The sequence below is a fragment of the Melanerpes formicivorus genome, unplaced genomic scaffold (genome assembly GCF_026170545.1).
Source record: "Melanerpes formicivorus ecotype bairdi unplaced genomic scaffold, bMelFor1.0.p_v2 SCAF_9, whole genome shotgun sequence".
Lineage (NCBI taxonomy): Eukaryota > Metazoa > Chordata > Aves > Piciformes > Picidae > Melanerpes > Melanerpes formicivorus.
This window is the reverse complement of record NW_027142361.1, coordinates 17,854,271-17,869,480: the sequence shown is the minus strand read 5'-3', so window position 1 is coordinate 17,869,480 and position 15,210 is coordinate 17,854,271. Positions and strand designations below refer to the sequence as shown.

Genomic DNA, 15,210 nt, shown 5'->3' with positions numbered 1-15,210 from the left:
GTATAAAAGGGCATCTTCTCAATGCTTATCAGTATCTAAAGGGTGGGACTTAAGAAGATGGGGCTAGACTCTTCAGTGGTGGCCAGTGATAGGACAAAGGGCAATGGGCACTATCTGGAACACAGAAGTTTCATCTAAACACAAAGAAAAACTACTCTGTGAGTGACAGAGCCCTGGAACAGGCTACTCAGAGAGGTTGTGGTGTCTTCTTCTCTGGAGATTTCAAAACCTGCCTGGCTATGATCCTGGTCAATCTGCTCTGAGTGACCCTGCTCTACTAGGGGATTTGGACTAGTTGATCTCCATAGTGGAGATGACCCCCACCATTCTGTGATTCTGTGGAATGCTGAATGTGTGACACCCTGGTCTTTCCCATAGCAAGTTACACTTTCTAATTATAAACAAAATGGAACTCTTCTGGCCAGCCCCACTCTTTCCCACAGATACTATCTGGGTGAAAAGTCTCCCTTTTAAAAACATAAAAGAAATGCTAAAATACATCATCAAGAGAAGGCAACTGTTATATGCAGTAGAAATCTACTCATAACCCTCAAAACTACTATTCATCAAGTCTCTGGTAACTGGTTTTCACCTTCACAGATATGTTTGCTCAGCGAGTCTACTTTGCATTTCTTTAATGTTTCTTTCAGAAGATATTTTTAGAAGCACCTGGAATATGTCAGATTTGGAGAAGAAAGTAACCGACTGTGGTTTAATTCTCTGGTTTGTAAGCAATGTCCTAGATTCATACAATACGTGCTTGCAGAGGACATCTATCAATTTGGGAGATTAGCAAAACTTGTTTACAGAAAACCTGCAAAGATCAAAATCATAGAAAAAACAAATAATTCCTTCTGTTGTCATGAACATTACAACAACAAAAAAAGAGGAGGAAGGAAAATGGTTTTCAGAATTCAGTTTCTTGCCGTTTTGGAAGATCAATAATTCAGTAATTTTCTCTTCACAATGGAACTAGTTAAGTTGCACTTTGGGTTTGCATTTGCTCAGCAATCCTCTGTGTGTAGGGTCTGAACCTTAAGGGATTTTATTTATGTTACAGCAGTGCTTCAAGGCTGCCCTCCACAGTGCTAGATGATGTGCATGTTTAGCATAATATAACACAAAGTCCTGAAGATCTCATATCAAGTAAGGTAGAGGCAGTAGGACAGGGTTGAATTGCAACAGCAGAGTAATTGGGAAGTTCAGCAGATCTGCACACTAGAAAGTTCTATGTGTTAGCTATTCCACAACTTACTTGGTACCCAGATACAATTCTGGTGGCAATTAAAGCAAAAATTGCAGCACATGACTTAAAATCATTGTGGATAAAAATCTGGCATCTCACCTACCACATATAGGGCTAAATACCTACACCTGGGTAAGCTGCAGCTATGTTAAAAGGAGCTTCAAATAACAAGATATGAAATTCAGCAGGAACTATTATTAGCTCCTGTTTATACTGTCATTTTTCTTATCAGTAGGAGATTATTTATACAGAGCCCAACCCAAGTGCTTCTTGTTTATCTTATTACAGACACCATTAAAAAAGTTTCTATAAAAAGCAGCTCCTGTATTTAGGGCCAGCACTAATAAGTGTTATGCTAAGTTTTTTTTTGCTTCTTATCAATCATTTCTTTATTTTCAAGCACCATTTAATACTCTGTTACTATTTTCCAACCTGCTCTCTTCTCTCAGTACCCTGGGCAGCCCTGTAGAATGCCTTCCAGGTTTAATTTTCCCTGTCAGATTCATAATCCAAATGACTTTTCAGGTTTCTGGTAATTTAAGACAGACTAAGAGCCTAAAAAGTTGTTCTACTGCAAAAACTTGGGACTTTAACCTTCAGATCTGCATTCCTCTCTCACACATCCTCCCTCTCCATCCCTTCCCATCCCCTTGCACTGCAGCACAATTAAAAAAAAAGGAAAAGCCATTTACAGTTGCAAAGTCTGTAAATAATGGTTGGACTTGATGATCTTACAGGTCTTTTCCAGTCAAAATGCTTCTATGACTCTAAAGGCAAGGCTGCTCAATGGCTTTGTGGCTGATGCAGGAATGTGTATTCTCTAAGCTTACTGCAATATTAGAATTAAGATGAGAAAAAGGAGAGAGATCTTTCTGTACAAAATCCCAAGTGGACTGAAGATGTTTCAAGAGGCAGAAGTTGTAGCAGAGGTTCCTGCACCAAGGACAGGACACAAGAAGATACAGAATGGGGATGAGTATGGTCATAAGCACCAGGAAAACATTACACTCTCTGATGAGCTAATCCAAGACTTGCAGCTTGAAGACATGAAAATATAATGGTTTAGCTAGAGTTCATCACTTGTCCAATTCAGTCAACTTTGAACCCAGCTGTAATTAAGACAAGGAAGCAAAGTTTCAGGTTCCTAGATAAAGGTCTAACAGCACTATTCAGATGGACTATTACTCCTTTCCACTCTGTGCCATTCTGCCTTCCCATTACACACACTTTTTTTACAGTAAAGAAACTGGTAGAGAATGAAAGGAAAAGTTGATAGGATGGGTAGCCACACCAAACAAGTCTCCTCCTGGACAGTGCCAGACACAATTTTTTCATTTCTTTCTTGTCTCATTTCCCAGGACAGAAGAGGGAAACACTGAAAGATGAGGCCATGCTATTTGGCTTGTATTTCAAATGCTAAACAAAGACTTCCCAGCTGGTGCAGGGTGGTAGCCAGTGGGTGGGCAAGTCAGATATGCCCAGCATCTGCACTACAGCCTCCAGAAACAGCTTGCTAAGCTTCACCAAATGGTGAAGGAGGCTGTAAGCACACCAGCCACTGGGGCTTGGTGATCTGCTTTTGTGGAACTGCCCTCTTTCTCCAGCCCCTGTGTTGGCCAGCACAGGGTTCCACCTCATTGTTTAATATAACAAAGAGGACCCTGAGACAGGGATCACTGGAGGATGAAAAGCATTCTGTAAAGGTATCGTTGCAGTCTTATGATCCTTCCCAAGGCCATCCTGCTACTGACCCCTCTGGATTTTATTTATCTATTTTCCCTTTGTTTACTGAATGATTTACAGAACAACTTTACCAGTAAGGCTGGGTCTGTAAATACTGAGATGATACCATTTACACATTCTGCAAGCTGTCTATTCAAACAGCTTTTTTTTAATGAACCAAAAATGCCTTCCAGGCCTTCTTTATGAGTACGTTTCACAGTTGAATGGGAAGGGATGTTGGACAGATCTGAAGAATATACAAGTCAGCTAGCACTCATCAGGCCTAAGACAACTCTGGAAGTGTTGGGACACATGCTTTCTTCTCTGGATCTCTGCCCTGAGCTATTTTCAGTCACTCTTCACCACACTGCTTTTGAAAGGAAGCTGGTGTTTCTCCTTGGTAGTGCTGAGTACACCCTTTACTCTGGTCCCTCCAAATACCTCTTTGAAATTTACTATTCCTTTCTGATAAGCCATAGCTATGTACTTAGTAGTGGCACATAAGTACTACACATCTGCTTAAACATGGCTATGGGTTAATTTAAAATTAATTAGCTCCAACAGACCTTCCCACCAAGCATATGGAAGATGACGTAATTCAACTGCAAAGGGTACTGGGAGGAAGAGGCTGGGTGTTTTGCAGCCATATCTGCTTGAGTAACTGCATCAAATGCTAAACATCACTTTCTTTTATTTGAAAAGTCCATGGGAACACTCCTGGGTCGATTGCAAAAGGATGTAGCCATTTAACCTTCACATCTACCTGGTTTTGCTTTGATTTGGCTTGAAAGCAAGATCATAACACAGTGCCATCAGTTCAGCCTTCATTCTCTGTCCCACTGACAGACTCGAAAGAGACATCTAGAAATATTTTCTCTGATCACTGTCTGAGTGCATTCTGGATTCCCCTCCATATTTACTCACAGAAGGAACAGCCTGGCAAACAATGAAAGATCCCAAAGGCTAAATGCTACCGTAATGACTTCAACATCTGAAATTCAAGAAAACAGATTGAGGATGGAAGGAGAAGAATGATCAGGTGGTCTTGACCTTCCTACAGACTGCCTGCAGTAGCCCTCTATCTAAGGAAAATGTTGGCTTATTTTGCAAAGACTCTTTTTCTGCATTTTGTTCCCTCTTTGCATTACTTCTCTTGAAAAGGAAGCCAGCTTGATGTGCTGATGGATGTGAAGATTGCTATATAGAGGCTAAATCAAAGATCAGTTACACAAGGACTATATTCAGGTGAGGACTGCATGAATGTGGGGGAGTGACCCACTAACTATGAAAACCTCAGAGCTGAGGTACAATTTAAGCAACTAGACATAGCATTTAATTTTTGAAGTACTAATGCTAAAGTCTGATAGGGCTAATAACATTCCTTAGTTACACAAAATGTTAATCTCACCATTTTACAGATTAAACTGAAACCAAGGAAGGACGAGTAATTTGCCTAAGATCACAGAATGCCAGCATGGCTAAAGCAAGTCACCCAGAGGAAGCTGCACAGGTTTGCTTCCAGGTGGGCTGGGAATCTCTCCAGAGAAGGAGACTCCACAAACTCTCTGGGCAGCTTCTTCCAGTGCTCTGGCACCCTCACAAGAAAGATCAAAGGAAAAAACTGTATTCTCATGTTCAAAGGAAAACTCCTGTGTTCTGGTTTGTGCCCACTGCCCCTTGTCCTGTCACTGGGCACCACTGGAAAGAGTCTGGCCCCATCCTCTTGACCCCACCTTTTAGATACTGATGAGCATTGAGAAGATCCCCTCTCAGTCTTCTCTTCTCCAGGTTAAACAACCCCAGGTCTCTCAGCCTCTCTTTGCAAGAGAGATGCTCCAGACCCCTCAGCATCTTTGTGGCCCTCCACTGGACTATCTCGAGGAGAGGCTGAGGGAGCTGGGATTGTTTAGCCTGGAGAAAAGGAGGCTCAGGGGAGACCTTATTGCTGTCTACAACTACCTAAAGGGAGGTTGTAGCCAGGTGGGGGTTGGTCTCTTCTCCCAAGCAATCAGCACCAGAACAAGAGGACACAGTCTCAAACTGCACCAGGGCAAGTTTAGGCTCAAGGTGAGGAGAAAGTTCTTCACCAAGAGAGTTGTTAGGCGTTGGAATGTGCTGCCCAGGGAGGTGGCGGAGTCACCATCCCTGGAGGTGTTCAAGAGGGGATTGGATGTGGCACTTGGTGCCATGGTTTAGTAGTCATGAGGTGTTGGATGACTGTTGTGGTCTATAAAAGGAAAAATTAATGTTCCATAAGCGGAGCGATTAATTTTAAAAAAAATAATAATTTTATTAATAAAAAAAAAATCAGCCAAAAAAACCACTAATCAAAACCTATTTACAGATTCGAGGGGTTCGATTGTGGAACAGATACCTCACCAACAGGAACAAGTAACAATTTAAACAATATGTACAAAAATCCAGAAACAACAAACAGCACTTTAAAGAAAAGCAACCTCGGCAATGAAGCCGGCAATTGCCCACAATGGGGGGGGAACACTAGAATTCCCTAAGGCAACAGACCTTCAGTAGATGCTTATAAAAATCAGATATTGTAATTACTCACTGATCCTGATACCTTGTGGCACACGTTAAGATCTAGACAAACCAAAATGGCGTCGACCACGTGGAAGCTCTGCAGGAGCACCGTTTCACTTTCTGTTGGTGTCTGCAGCTTATTACTGAGGCAGGATTTGTTCTCAAAGGGTTTGCAGCTGAAAGCTTTGTAGAGAGGAGGTTTCTTGGCTGTAATCCTTTTGTAGCAGCGCTCACTCCTTTCTCTAGTCAAACGAAACTGTCCCAGGACTCAGCTCCTCTGGGGTTTCGCCTCTCGGCCCAGCAAGATGCGTGTCTGTCCTCTGGGCTTTACAACGCTGAAAATAGCGAGGGGTCCTTGCTGTCTTGTCTGGGTAAACTGAAACACAGTTCAGCTTCCAAGCGAAGCTTGTGGTTCCTTCCAGAGCGTGGACAATTGCAAGACAAGGCTCTGGCTCTTTGGGCTGATACTTATAGATTTCCCGAGGCAATAATGGCCAGTAGCAACACAGATCTAGGGATAAAACCCTGGTATTGCAACCTATAGAAAGCCTTCTTTCCAAACGTGGCCAAAAGCATGCCCACCTGGCTCATTCTGGCTCTGAGACATGTTCAAGCAAGCCTAAAGAACCAGATCTACTAACTTCTGCCTCATTGTCTGATTCAGAGTAATTTTGAGGCTTTTTGTCCATCCAGGACAATGACATGTTGGAGTTGATGATCTTTGAGGTCTTTTCCAACCTTATTGATTCTATGATTCTCTCCAGTAGTTCCCTGTTTCTCTTGAACTGAGGAGCCCAGAACTGGACCCAATACCCCAGATGCAGCCTAACTAGGGCAGAGAAGAGGGAGAGGAGAACCTCCCATGACCTGCTGTGCATGTTCTTCTGAATGTAGTTCATGATACTACTGGCCTTCTTGATCACACAAGAGAAGGTAGAAATGTGGAAGGAATTTCTCTCTTCATGGCTTGAGCACCCACTTCTGCCTCCCTACCTCAACTGCTAGTATGTCTACAAACCCAGATCTCCTGGACAAATGGGATCTCATGACATTTCAAATATGAAAAATAAAACAAAAGAACAACTTTTCTCCTGTTGGTTTTGGTATTCCTAGTCATCAAGTAATCTTAAAAATTATCTATTTCAAGACTTTTTTTTTTAATACAAGCTTGAATGGTTAAAGGTGTAATATGGGATTGAGACAACTGTATGTTATCACCAAGTCTTCATCCTAGCTGGTGAAAGGTCTAGAGCACAAATCTTCTGAGGAGCAGCTGAAGGAAATGAGGGTGTGCAGCATGAAGAAAAGGAGGCTCTGGGGAGGCTTTCTCCCTCTCTACAACTCCCTGAAAGGAGGCTGGAGTCAGGTGGGAGTTCATCCCTTCTCCGAGGTAACAAGCAACACAACAAGAGGAAACAGTCTCAAGTTGTGCCAAAGGAGGTTTAGGTTGGGTATTAGGAAAAATGTCTTCCCCAAAAGGGTTGTCAAGCCCTGGAATAGGCTACCCAGTGAAGTGTTGGAGTCATCATCCCTGAAGGGATTTAAAAGCTGTGTAGATGTGGTACTGAGGGCGACAATTTAGTGGAGACCGGGCAGTACTGGGTTAATAATCTGAATAACCTTTAAAGTGATTCTGTCACTTTAAGTATGCTACCAGCTATTCTAGACCAGTAGTGAGAGAAGAACTAATAGCAGCCCATGCCATGGTGGAGCAGTAAGACTTCAGTACTCTCTGTGTAATGCTCTGGAAACACATTCAATGAAGAAGTGATATCACTGCAGCCTCTTCACTCGTCCTTAACATGACAGCGAGAAGGCACAGGGCAGAGGGCAAAGGGAGAACTACTTCTTCTAGGCAGAATCTGAGTTGTTAGGTCATCCCCTCAACCTCACATGTGATGTTCATTAATTGTGACTCAAAGGCAAGTGACTGAAAAAATTCAAGCTGTCATAAAAATCCGACTCCTGGATGTGCAGATACCAGCTACTGCTATGTCTCCTGACTATTCATATACATTCAATAACATAAATCCATATTATATCTCTGTCTCTCCCCACACACAGACCGTTTGAGGCTGTGCCTTTAAGAAAGGGACAGTGCTGGGACACTCTGGCTGAATGTTTTGGAATAATAACGAAAACAATCAGATATTCTAAACAAATTTCATTGGTAGATTGGTAGAATGCAACTTTAAGTTTGAGTTCAGTTGGAATTTTTCTCAGTTTCTCTCTGTCCTGCTTTTCTAGCCTGTCTGCTTCTGAGCAGCTGGAGTATGACCTTGGATACCAGATAAGCACTAATCCTGCATGCACTTTTTGAGGCCTAACAAAATTTCATCCTTATTAATTACCTTTTCTCTCTCTCTAGCCCCTTTTGGGGAAAAAGGGAGGTAGGGGGAGAGAGGGGGAACCCTCCTCTGTCCGGAGGAGGGAGTTTTGTTCCTGTATTTTTCTTTGCTGGATATTTCTGTATATATATTGTAAATACTGTATATTGTGTATATATATAACCTGCATTTCATTTTTGCTTGTAAATATAGCATTCCTTTTGCTTCTCCGACTGAATTAGCGGTGGGTTTTTTTTTTCCTCGTTGTGGGGGAGGGAGAGCTAGGCCTTCTCTCAACCCACTACAATGCAGATACACATCTATTTGGCACACTCAACAAACAATTTAAGAATTAAGGAAAACTGTTTTCATTTTAAGGTAAGGACTTTGGGCTTATTATAAGGCTGTAAAATAAAATCTGCCAGCACAAGCCACACACACACAAAAAAATAGAAGTGATTCACTGGGGAAGTTCCATGATGTGCAGGACAATGGGTCCTAAATCAAAGGCATACATTATCATGACTAAGCTGACAGATCTGCACTGCAATGCCAAAAGCCAAGCAATATTCCAACATCTGTGCTGTGCACAGATAGGCCATTCAGACACAGTTTCCCAAAACGAAGAAAGGACTCCTTGGGCTCTTACCTGTTACCTGTGCAACAACTGCTTGGGAAATTCTGCGATTGGCTAGAAAGGCTTTGATTTCCTCCTTTATCACACTGCTGTCCCTCCTACCAAAACAAAACAAAAAAACAAAAGAACACAGAAAAAGACAGCCAGAATGAAGTACACTTTGAAGACGCAAAATGGCTTTATTTCCTTCATTATGGGGACAAGGAGTGGGGAAGGCAGGTGTTAAAACAGTTCAAGTGCCTCACTGGTGGACCCTTCTTTTAACAAGTGTCACGTCTGATCAAAGCACCCTAGCAAGAGGAGAATGGATGACTCATGTCCTATATAATTCATATTAGGTGCAGCACTGCCATATGGATTGTACAAAGTTTCATTACACAGGGATGAATAAATCTCTCATGCCAGCATAAAAAACTCAAGTCATAAAAGTGAGGCACAAAAATACCGATAGCAGGGTCTGCATGGTTAACAAACAAATGAATATACATACACAAACCTTCTCCAGCCTTAAGGAAAAGACCCAAAAGAACGAAGACTTTGCAACGACTGTCTCCCAACCCCTACTTCCCTAGTCCACAGCTTGCACTCCTCTTCCTCTTTGAGAAGGGCAGACAATTAGAAATAGATTTTATTAGGCTTTATTATTTGGCAATTTCCCTTCACCATCTCCCCTCCTGCCCCAGCAGCATTGCAGGCAGATTCAAGCTTGCAAATGTAAACACTAAATAAATGCTCTGCTGTGGGTTCATTTTAATTTCTGTCCCCAACACTCATCTCCCACACGCCTGAAAATAAAAGTAGTTTCAGTTTAAACAAGCACTAAAAGCTTTACCTGAGACTTATTACACAGGAACCAAAAACTCCAAGGAACGATTAAACTTCAGCAATGGAACTCCTGCATTCTGCTATACTCACCACCTTCCTGCCTTATTCTGTTATCCTGCAGCCAAGAGGTTGATTGGCTTTTCTTACTGCTCATCCCTAATCCTCTCCTTCAAAAGCCATGCCTTTATCCTACATCTCCAAACTATTTCAAACATATTTTCATCCTGGAGCTAATGGATCCAAGTTCTCTCATAAGTGCTTAATAAATGTTGTAATTTTGGGGAAAAAAAGACATTCCAATATAATGACCAAAACTGTTTTGATACTTTTGGCCTTTCCTCATATTTCTTTTTGCTATCAAGCCCACTGACTCTGACTTTCATCCTCAGTGGTATAATCCCCTCCTTTCATCTTTGCCATAATGCTGAAAAGGGATCTGCTAAAAGTAAGGGAAGGTCAGTCTAGAAAAAAACCCTCTCAGCTCTCACTGAAGACTTCTGCTTCTTCTTCATTATTTGTATTTTTCTACATCAACCTGCAGACTACAGATCACAGCCCCTGCCACAGACTATGAACAGATAACATACATGCAGAAAATGAGTGTGCTGGTGCAGTCAAAAGAATTTTGGTTTTTTTGATATTGGGAAACTTTCTACTGCACCAGGCCAGCTGGCAACAGACTACATCTGTCCCAGAGAAGGGGAAAGATCACTGTATATGAGAACGGACTGTCCCCCAAAGGTAAAAAGATCCTGGGAAGGGAATTGGCAGGTCTCATCGACAGGGCTTTAAACTAGTTTCGAAGGGGGAAGGGGCGGAAAATAGTCCTCTCAGACAAGAGTCTGGGGGCGACAAGCTAGAGTTGGAGGTGAAACCAGCAGCCCAGCTGAAGTGCATGTACACTAATGCACGAAGCATGGGTAACAAACAGGAGGAGCTGGAAGCCTTGATGCAGCAGGAAAATTATGATGTAGTTGCCATCACAGAGACGTGGTGGGACGACTCACATGACTGGAGCGCTGCAATTGACGGTTACAAGCTCTTCAGGAGAGACAGGCAAGGAAGAAGGGGTGGAGGGGTGGCCCTGTACATCAGGGAGGCACTAGATGCCATTGAGATGGAGATTAGGGACGATCGGGTTGAATGCTTGTGGATAAGAATTAGAGGGAAGACCAGCAGGGCAGACACCCTGGTTGGAGTCTGTTATAGACCACCCAACCAGGAGGAAGATGTTGATGAAGCATTCTATAGGCAGCTTAGGGCTGTCTCAAGATCTCCGGACCTTGTTCTCATGGGTGACTTCAACCTGCCCAACATCTGCTGGGATCTCAACACAGCAGAGAGGAGACAGTCTAGGAGGTTCTTAGAATGCATGGAGGACAGCTTCTTATCCCAGGTGCTGCGAGAGCCTACCAGGGGCAAGGCTATGCTTGACCTCCTCTTCACCAACAGGGAAGGACTGGTGGGTGATGTGGTGGTTGGAGAGTGTTTGGGGTCCAGTGACCATGAGATAATTGAATTCTCGGTTTTTGGTCAAGCCAAGAGGGGCAGCAAGAAGACCTCCACTCTGGAATTCCGGAGGGCAGACTTCGGGTTACTCAAGGAACTAATTCAGAGGGTTCCTTGGGATAAAGCCCTTAAAAACAAAGGGGTCCAGGAGAGCTGGACCTACTTCAATGAAGAATTGCTGAAGGCTCAATCTCAGGCTGTGCCAATGTGCCGGAAGATGAGCCGCCGGGGCAGACGGCCAACCTGGATGGTTCATGAACTTTTAATGGAACTGAGGGAAAAAAAGAGGGTGTATCACCTTTGGAAGAGAGGGGAGGCAACCCACAGAATGTTTAAGGATGTTGCTAGGTGTCGTAGGAAGAAAATTAGGGAGGCAAAAGCACACTTGGAGCTTAAACTGGCCTCTACTGTGAAGTACAACAAAAAGTCCTTCTATAAATACATTAATAGTAAGAGGAAAGGAAAGGACAACCTCCACTCCTTGGTGGACACGGAGGGGAACGTTGTAACAAAGGATGAGGAAAAGGCAGAGATACTTAACACCTTCTTTGCCTCAATTTTTACCAGAAGGACAGAACGTCTTCCTGACAGCTGGCCTCCAGAGCTGGCAGAAGGGGCCAGGGAGCTGCACAGTTTCCCTATGTTCCATGAGGAGGTGGTTGGAACTCTCCTTAGCAGCTTGGATCCCCACAAGTCCATGGGACCAGATGGGATTCATCCTAGGGTGCTGAGAGAGCTGGCAGACGAGCTGGCCAAGCCACTATCCATCATTTTCCAGCAGTCCTGGCTCACTGGCGAAGTCCCAGAGGACTGGAAGCTGGCCAATGTGGTGCCCATCCATAAGAAGGGCCGGTTGGATGAGCCAGGGAATTATAGGCCTGTCAGCCTGACCTCAGTGCCAGGCAAGATCATGGAACAGGTCATCCTGAGTGCAATCACACAGCACTTAGAGGATGGCCAAGGGATCAGGCCTAGCCAGCATGGATTTAGGAAAGGCAGGTCCTGCCTGACCAACCTGATCTCCTTCTACGATCAGGTGACCCGCCTGGTGGATGTGGGGAGGCCTGTGGATGTAGTCTACCTGGACCTCAGCAAGGCCTTTGACACCGTCCCCCATAGCAAACTCCTGGCCAAGCTGTCAGCCCATGGCTTGGACAGCAGCACTCTGAGCTGGGTTAGGAACTGGCTGGATGGCCGAGCCCAGAGAGTGGTGGTGAATGGTGCCACATCCAGCTGGCGGCCAGTCACTAGTGGTGTGCCCCAAGGATCAGTGCTGGGCCCTGTGCTCTTTAACATCTTTATTGATGATCTGGATGAGGGCATTGAGTCTATCATCAGTAAATTTGCTGATGACACCAAGCTGGGCGCAAGAGTTGATCTGCTGGAGGGTAGAGAGGCTCTGCAGAGGGACCTCGACAGGCTGGACAGATGGGCAGAATCCAACAGCATGAGATTTAACACATCCAAGTGCCGGGTTCTGCACATTGGCCACAACAACCCCATGCAGTGCTACAGGCTGGGGTCAGAGTGGCTGGAGAGCAGCCAGGCAGAGAGGGACCTGGGGGTACTGGTTGATGGTAGGCTGAACATGAGCCTGCAGTGTGCCCAGGCAGCCAAGAGGGCCAATGGCATCCTGGCCTGCATCAGGAACAGTGTGGCCAGCAGGAGCAGGGAGGTCATTCTGCCCCTGTATACTGCACTGGTTAGGCCACACCTCGAGTCCTGTGTCCAGTTCTGAGCCCCTCAGTTTAGGAAGGAGGTTGACTTGCTGGAACGAGTCCAGAGAAGAGCAACAAAGTTGGTGAGGGGTTTGGAACACAAGCCCTATGAGGAAAGACTGAGGGAGCTGGGATTGCTCAGCCTGGAGAAGAGGAGACTCGGGGGTGACCTTATCACTCTCTACAACTACCTGAAGGGAGGTTGTAGACAGGCGGATGATGGTCTCTTCTCCCAGGCAGCCAGTACCAGAACAAGAGGACACAGTCTCAGGCTGCACCAGGGGAGGTTCAGGTTGGATGTTAGGAAGAAGTTCTATACAGAAAGAGTGATTGCGCTATGGAATGGGCTGCCCGGGGAGGTGGTGGTGTCGCTGTCATTGAAGGTGTTCAGGGGGAGACTTGATGGGGTGCTTGGTGCCATGGGTTAGCTGTTTGGGTGGGTTGGATTGGTTGATGGGTTGGACACGATGATCTTGAAGGTCTCTTTCAACCTGTTTTGGTTTATTCTAATAAAGTTTATTCTAATAAAGATCAAGACCAATTTTTGGTACATCATGGGAGAAAATATTTCAACACTAGAAGAGACTGTGGGATCACCAGACACGGACGAAGGTTGATTACACAAGGCTAAAATGTCTCAAGATAGTGACCACCAGGGAACTACCAGGGGAATAGTTGCCTAAACCAGTTCCTGCTCCTTGGTAATATCTATCACTATTAGAGCAGTCTTTCAACATGCAGAATTCTTCTGAGGCACTTCTGACTCTGACTTCCCAAATTTTTTACAGAGACTTCTACTAACCTCATCAACTCCTCCACTTTGTCATCAATGTCCAAGTCCTCTTCAGAAGCTTCAAAACTGTATGATCTTTGAGCCAAGCTGTTTGCAAGCGGGTAGCGGGTAGGTGACATCTTCCCATTGAATGCAGACAATTTCTCGTTACTCTCCCTCCCATTCTGATTAGTAGTGCAAGGCTGTGGGGAGGTGTCATAACTGTTGCTTGGTGATGGGGACATCCCAGAATGCTGGGTCTGTGTTGAAGCTGTGGCTGTAGAGGAAGATGCTGGGACATTGTTGGTACTGTTGCTGTAGGAACCACCTCCATAGCTAGACCTTCTTCCAAATTTGTCACTATGTTCTTGATCGAGACGATCCAAGGTTTCCAGTGCATGGAGGATTTCATGTCTGGTCATCCCTGTACGTCTCAGGCGCTGAAGCAGGTCTATCTGCTCTATGGTAAATCTTGGTTCGTCTGTATAGTGAGACATGGTTTCCAGCAGACTGAAAATAAGGTAAAAAAAATAAAACCAAACACCTCAGTTCAATAGTTCTCTGTGGTACACAAAAAGTACCTCACATGCAGGAAAGACCAATCTGGTGCAAAGTTTGAAGTCGCACCCATGAAAGCTGATAGCTGACAGCCCAGTCTACCTCCAACAAGCCCAACAGGCAAACTCTCATGAATGCTAGTCTCCCTGTGTAGCAGAAAGGCTTCTTTTCTTTCAAATGCTCCAAGCTCTCTCTTCTACCAGAAATCCCTGCACATTGTATGATAAACCTGCAGTTAGTACCCTTTTGCTTTTGATAAACCTCTGCAACAAGAGAGACAGTGGCTCCTCCGTAATTAAGGCTGCAACTTGATTTCAAACAAAATTTTGCCGATTGCTAAGTAACCACCAGATAGAAATCTCAGACTCCAAAACTGTCAAGCTGAGGGCGGAGATTGAGTTTTCCTGAAGAAGCCTGAACCTGTTGTGACATGAGATTTATGAACCTCAGCTCTTCTGAATCTTAAGTATGGAGAGTTCAAGTTGCCCTAAGTTTTTGTTGCTACCTTGAAAAGCAGAAGATAAAAACAGACCTAGTGGAAATTCTAGTGGCCTGTAGGACCAAAGTTGATTTGACTGAAGTCTCATTTCTGAAGTTAGTAACTTTTGAATCTGGAATGTTGTCACAGATCTCCTGCCCTAAAAAGGAAGTGCAGAACATCCAATTACTACTGAGCTTTCATTTAAAGAAACAAGTCTACAGCCTTTTCCCCTCCAAAGGCAGGATTTCTTGTAACTCAATCATCTCAATTCCATTGTTGCACTAGAAGAGTAAAGTCCCCAACAGAAATCACAGAGTGACAAAACTTAAACTTGTTGTATTTAGTCTGTTTTCAGATATATGAATTACAGTAAACCAAACCCATAGGTTTTGTGGGTGTTGGATATGATGAGAAATGCATTCCCTGAAAGAGTTGTCAAGCCCTGCAACAGGATGCCCAAGGAAATGGTGGTGTCCCCATGCCTGGAGGGATTTAGGAGACATGTAGATGTGATGCTGAGAGACATGCTTTAATGGTGGACTTCACAGTTGTATTTGATGACCTTTCTGATTTTAAATCACAGTACATGTCCATGGCACAGTTTGAGTCCAGCACAACCAGAGCACTACTGACCAATTTGCAGTCTTTTTCAAGACTATGCACGGAGCAGAGACCACAAACACTCTGTTTGGAGGCAGCCACTCAGCTTCAAGGCTAAGACTGTATAGTAATATAGATGTGGCCAAATGGCCTTGGGGATGAAGAACAGCATGGAGAATGTGCTTGCTTACTAGAGCTGTAGCTAGAGCACAGCTGTACAGATGTGGTACAGACACGGTGCCACAAAGTCAAGATGCATGAATCCACACAAATGGTA

At 44.3% G+C, this 15,210-nt stretch overlaps 1 protein-coding gene across 19 annotated transcripts in view; it reads right to left on the bottom strand.

Annotated features, from left to right (window-relative positions):
• Positions 1 to 15,210, bottom strand: part of HMBOX1 (homeobox containing 1) — a 203,615-nt gene that overhangs the window by 68,550 nt on the left and 119,855 nt on the right. For all 19 annotated transcript variants that reach the window (XM_068143198.1, XM_068143199.1, XM_068143200.1 and 16 more), the window contains 2 exons: positions 13,325 to 13,804; positions 8,483 to 8,568 (listed from right to left, as the gene is read on the bottom strand). In XM_068143198.1, coding sequence (XP_067999299.1) covers positions 8,483 to 8,568; positions 13,325 to 13,804 — 566 coding nt within the window. The remainder of the gene's footprint in view (positions 1 to 8,482; positions 8,569 to 13,324; positions 13,805 to 15,210) is intronic.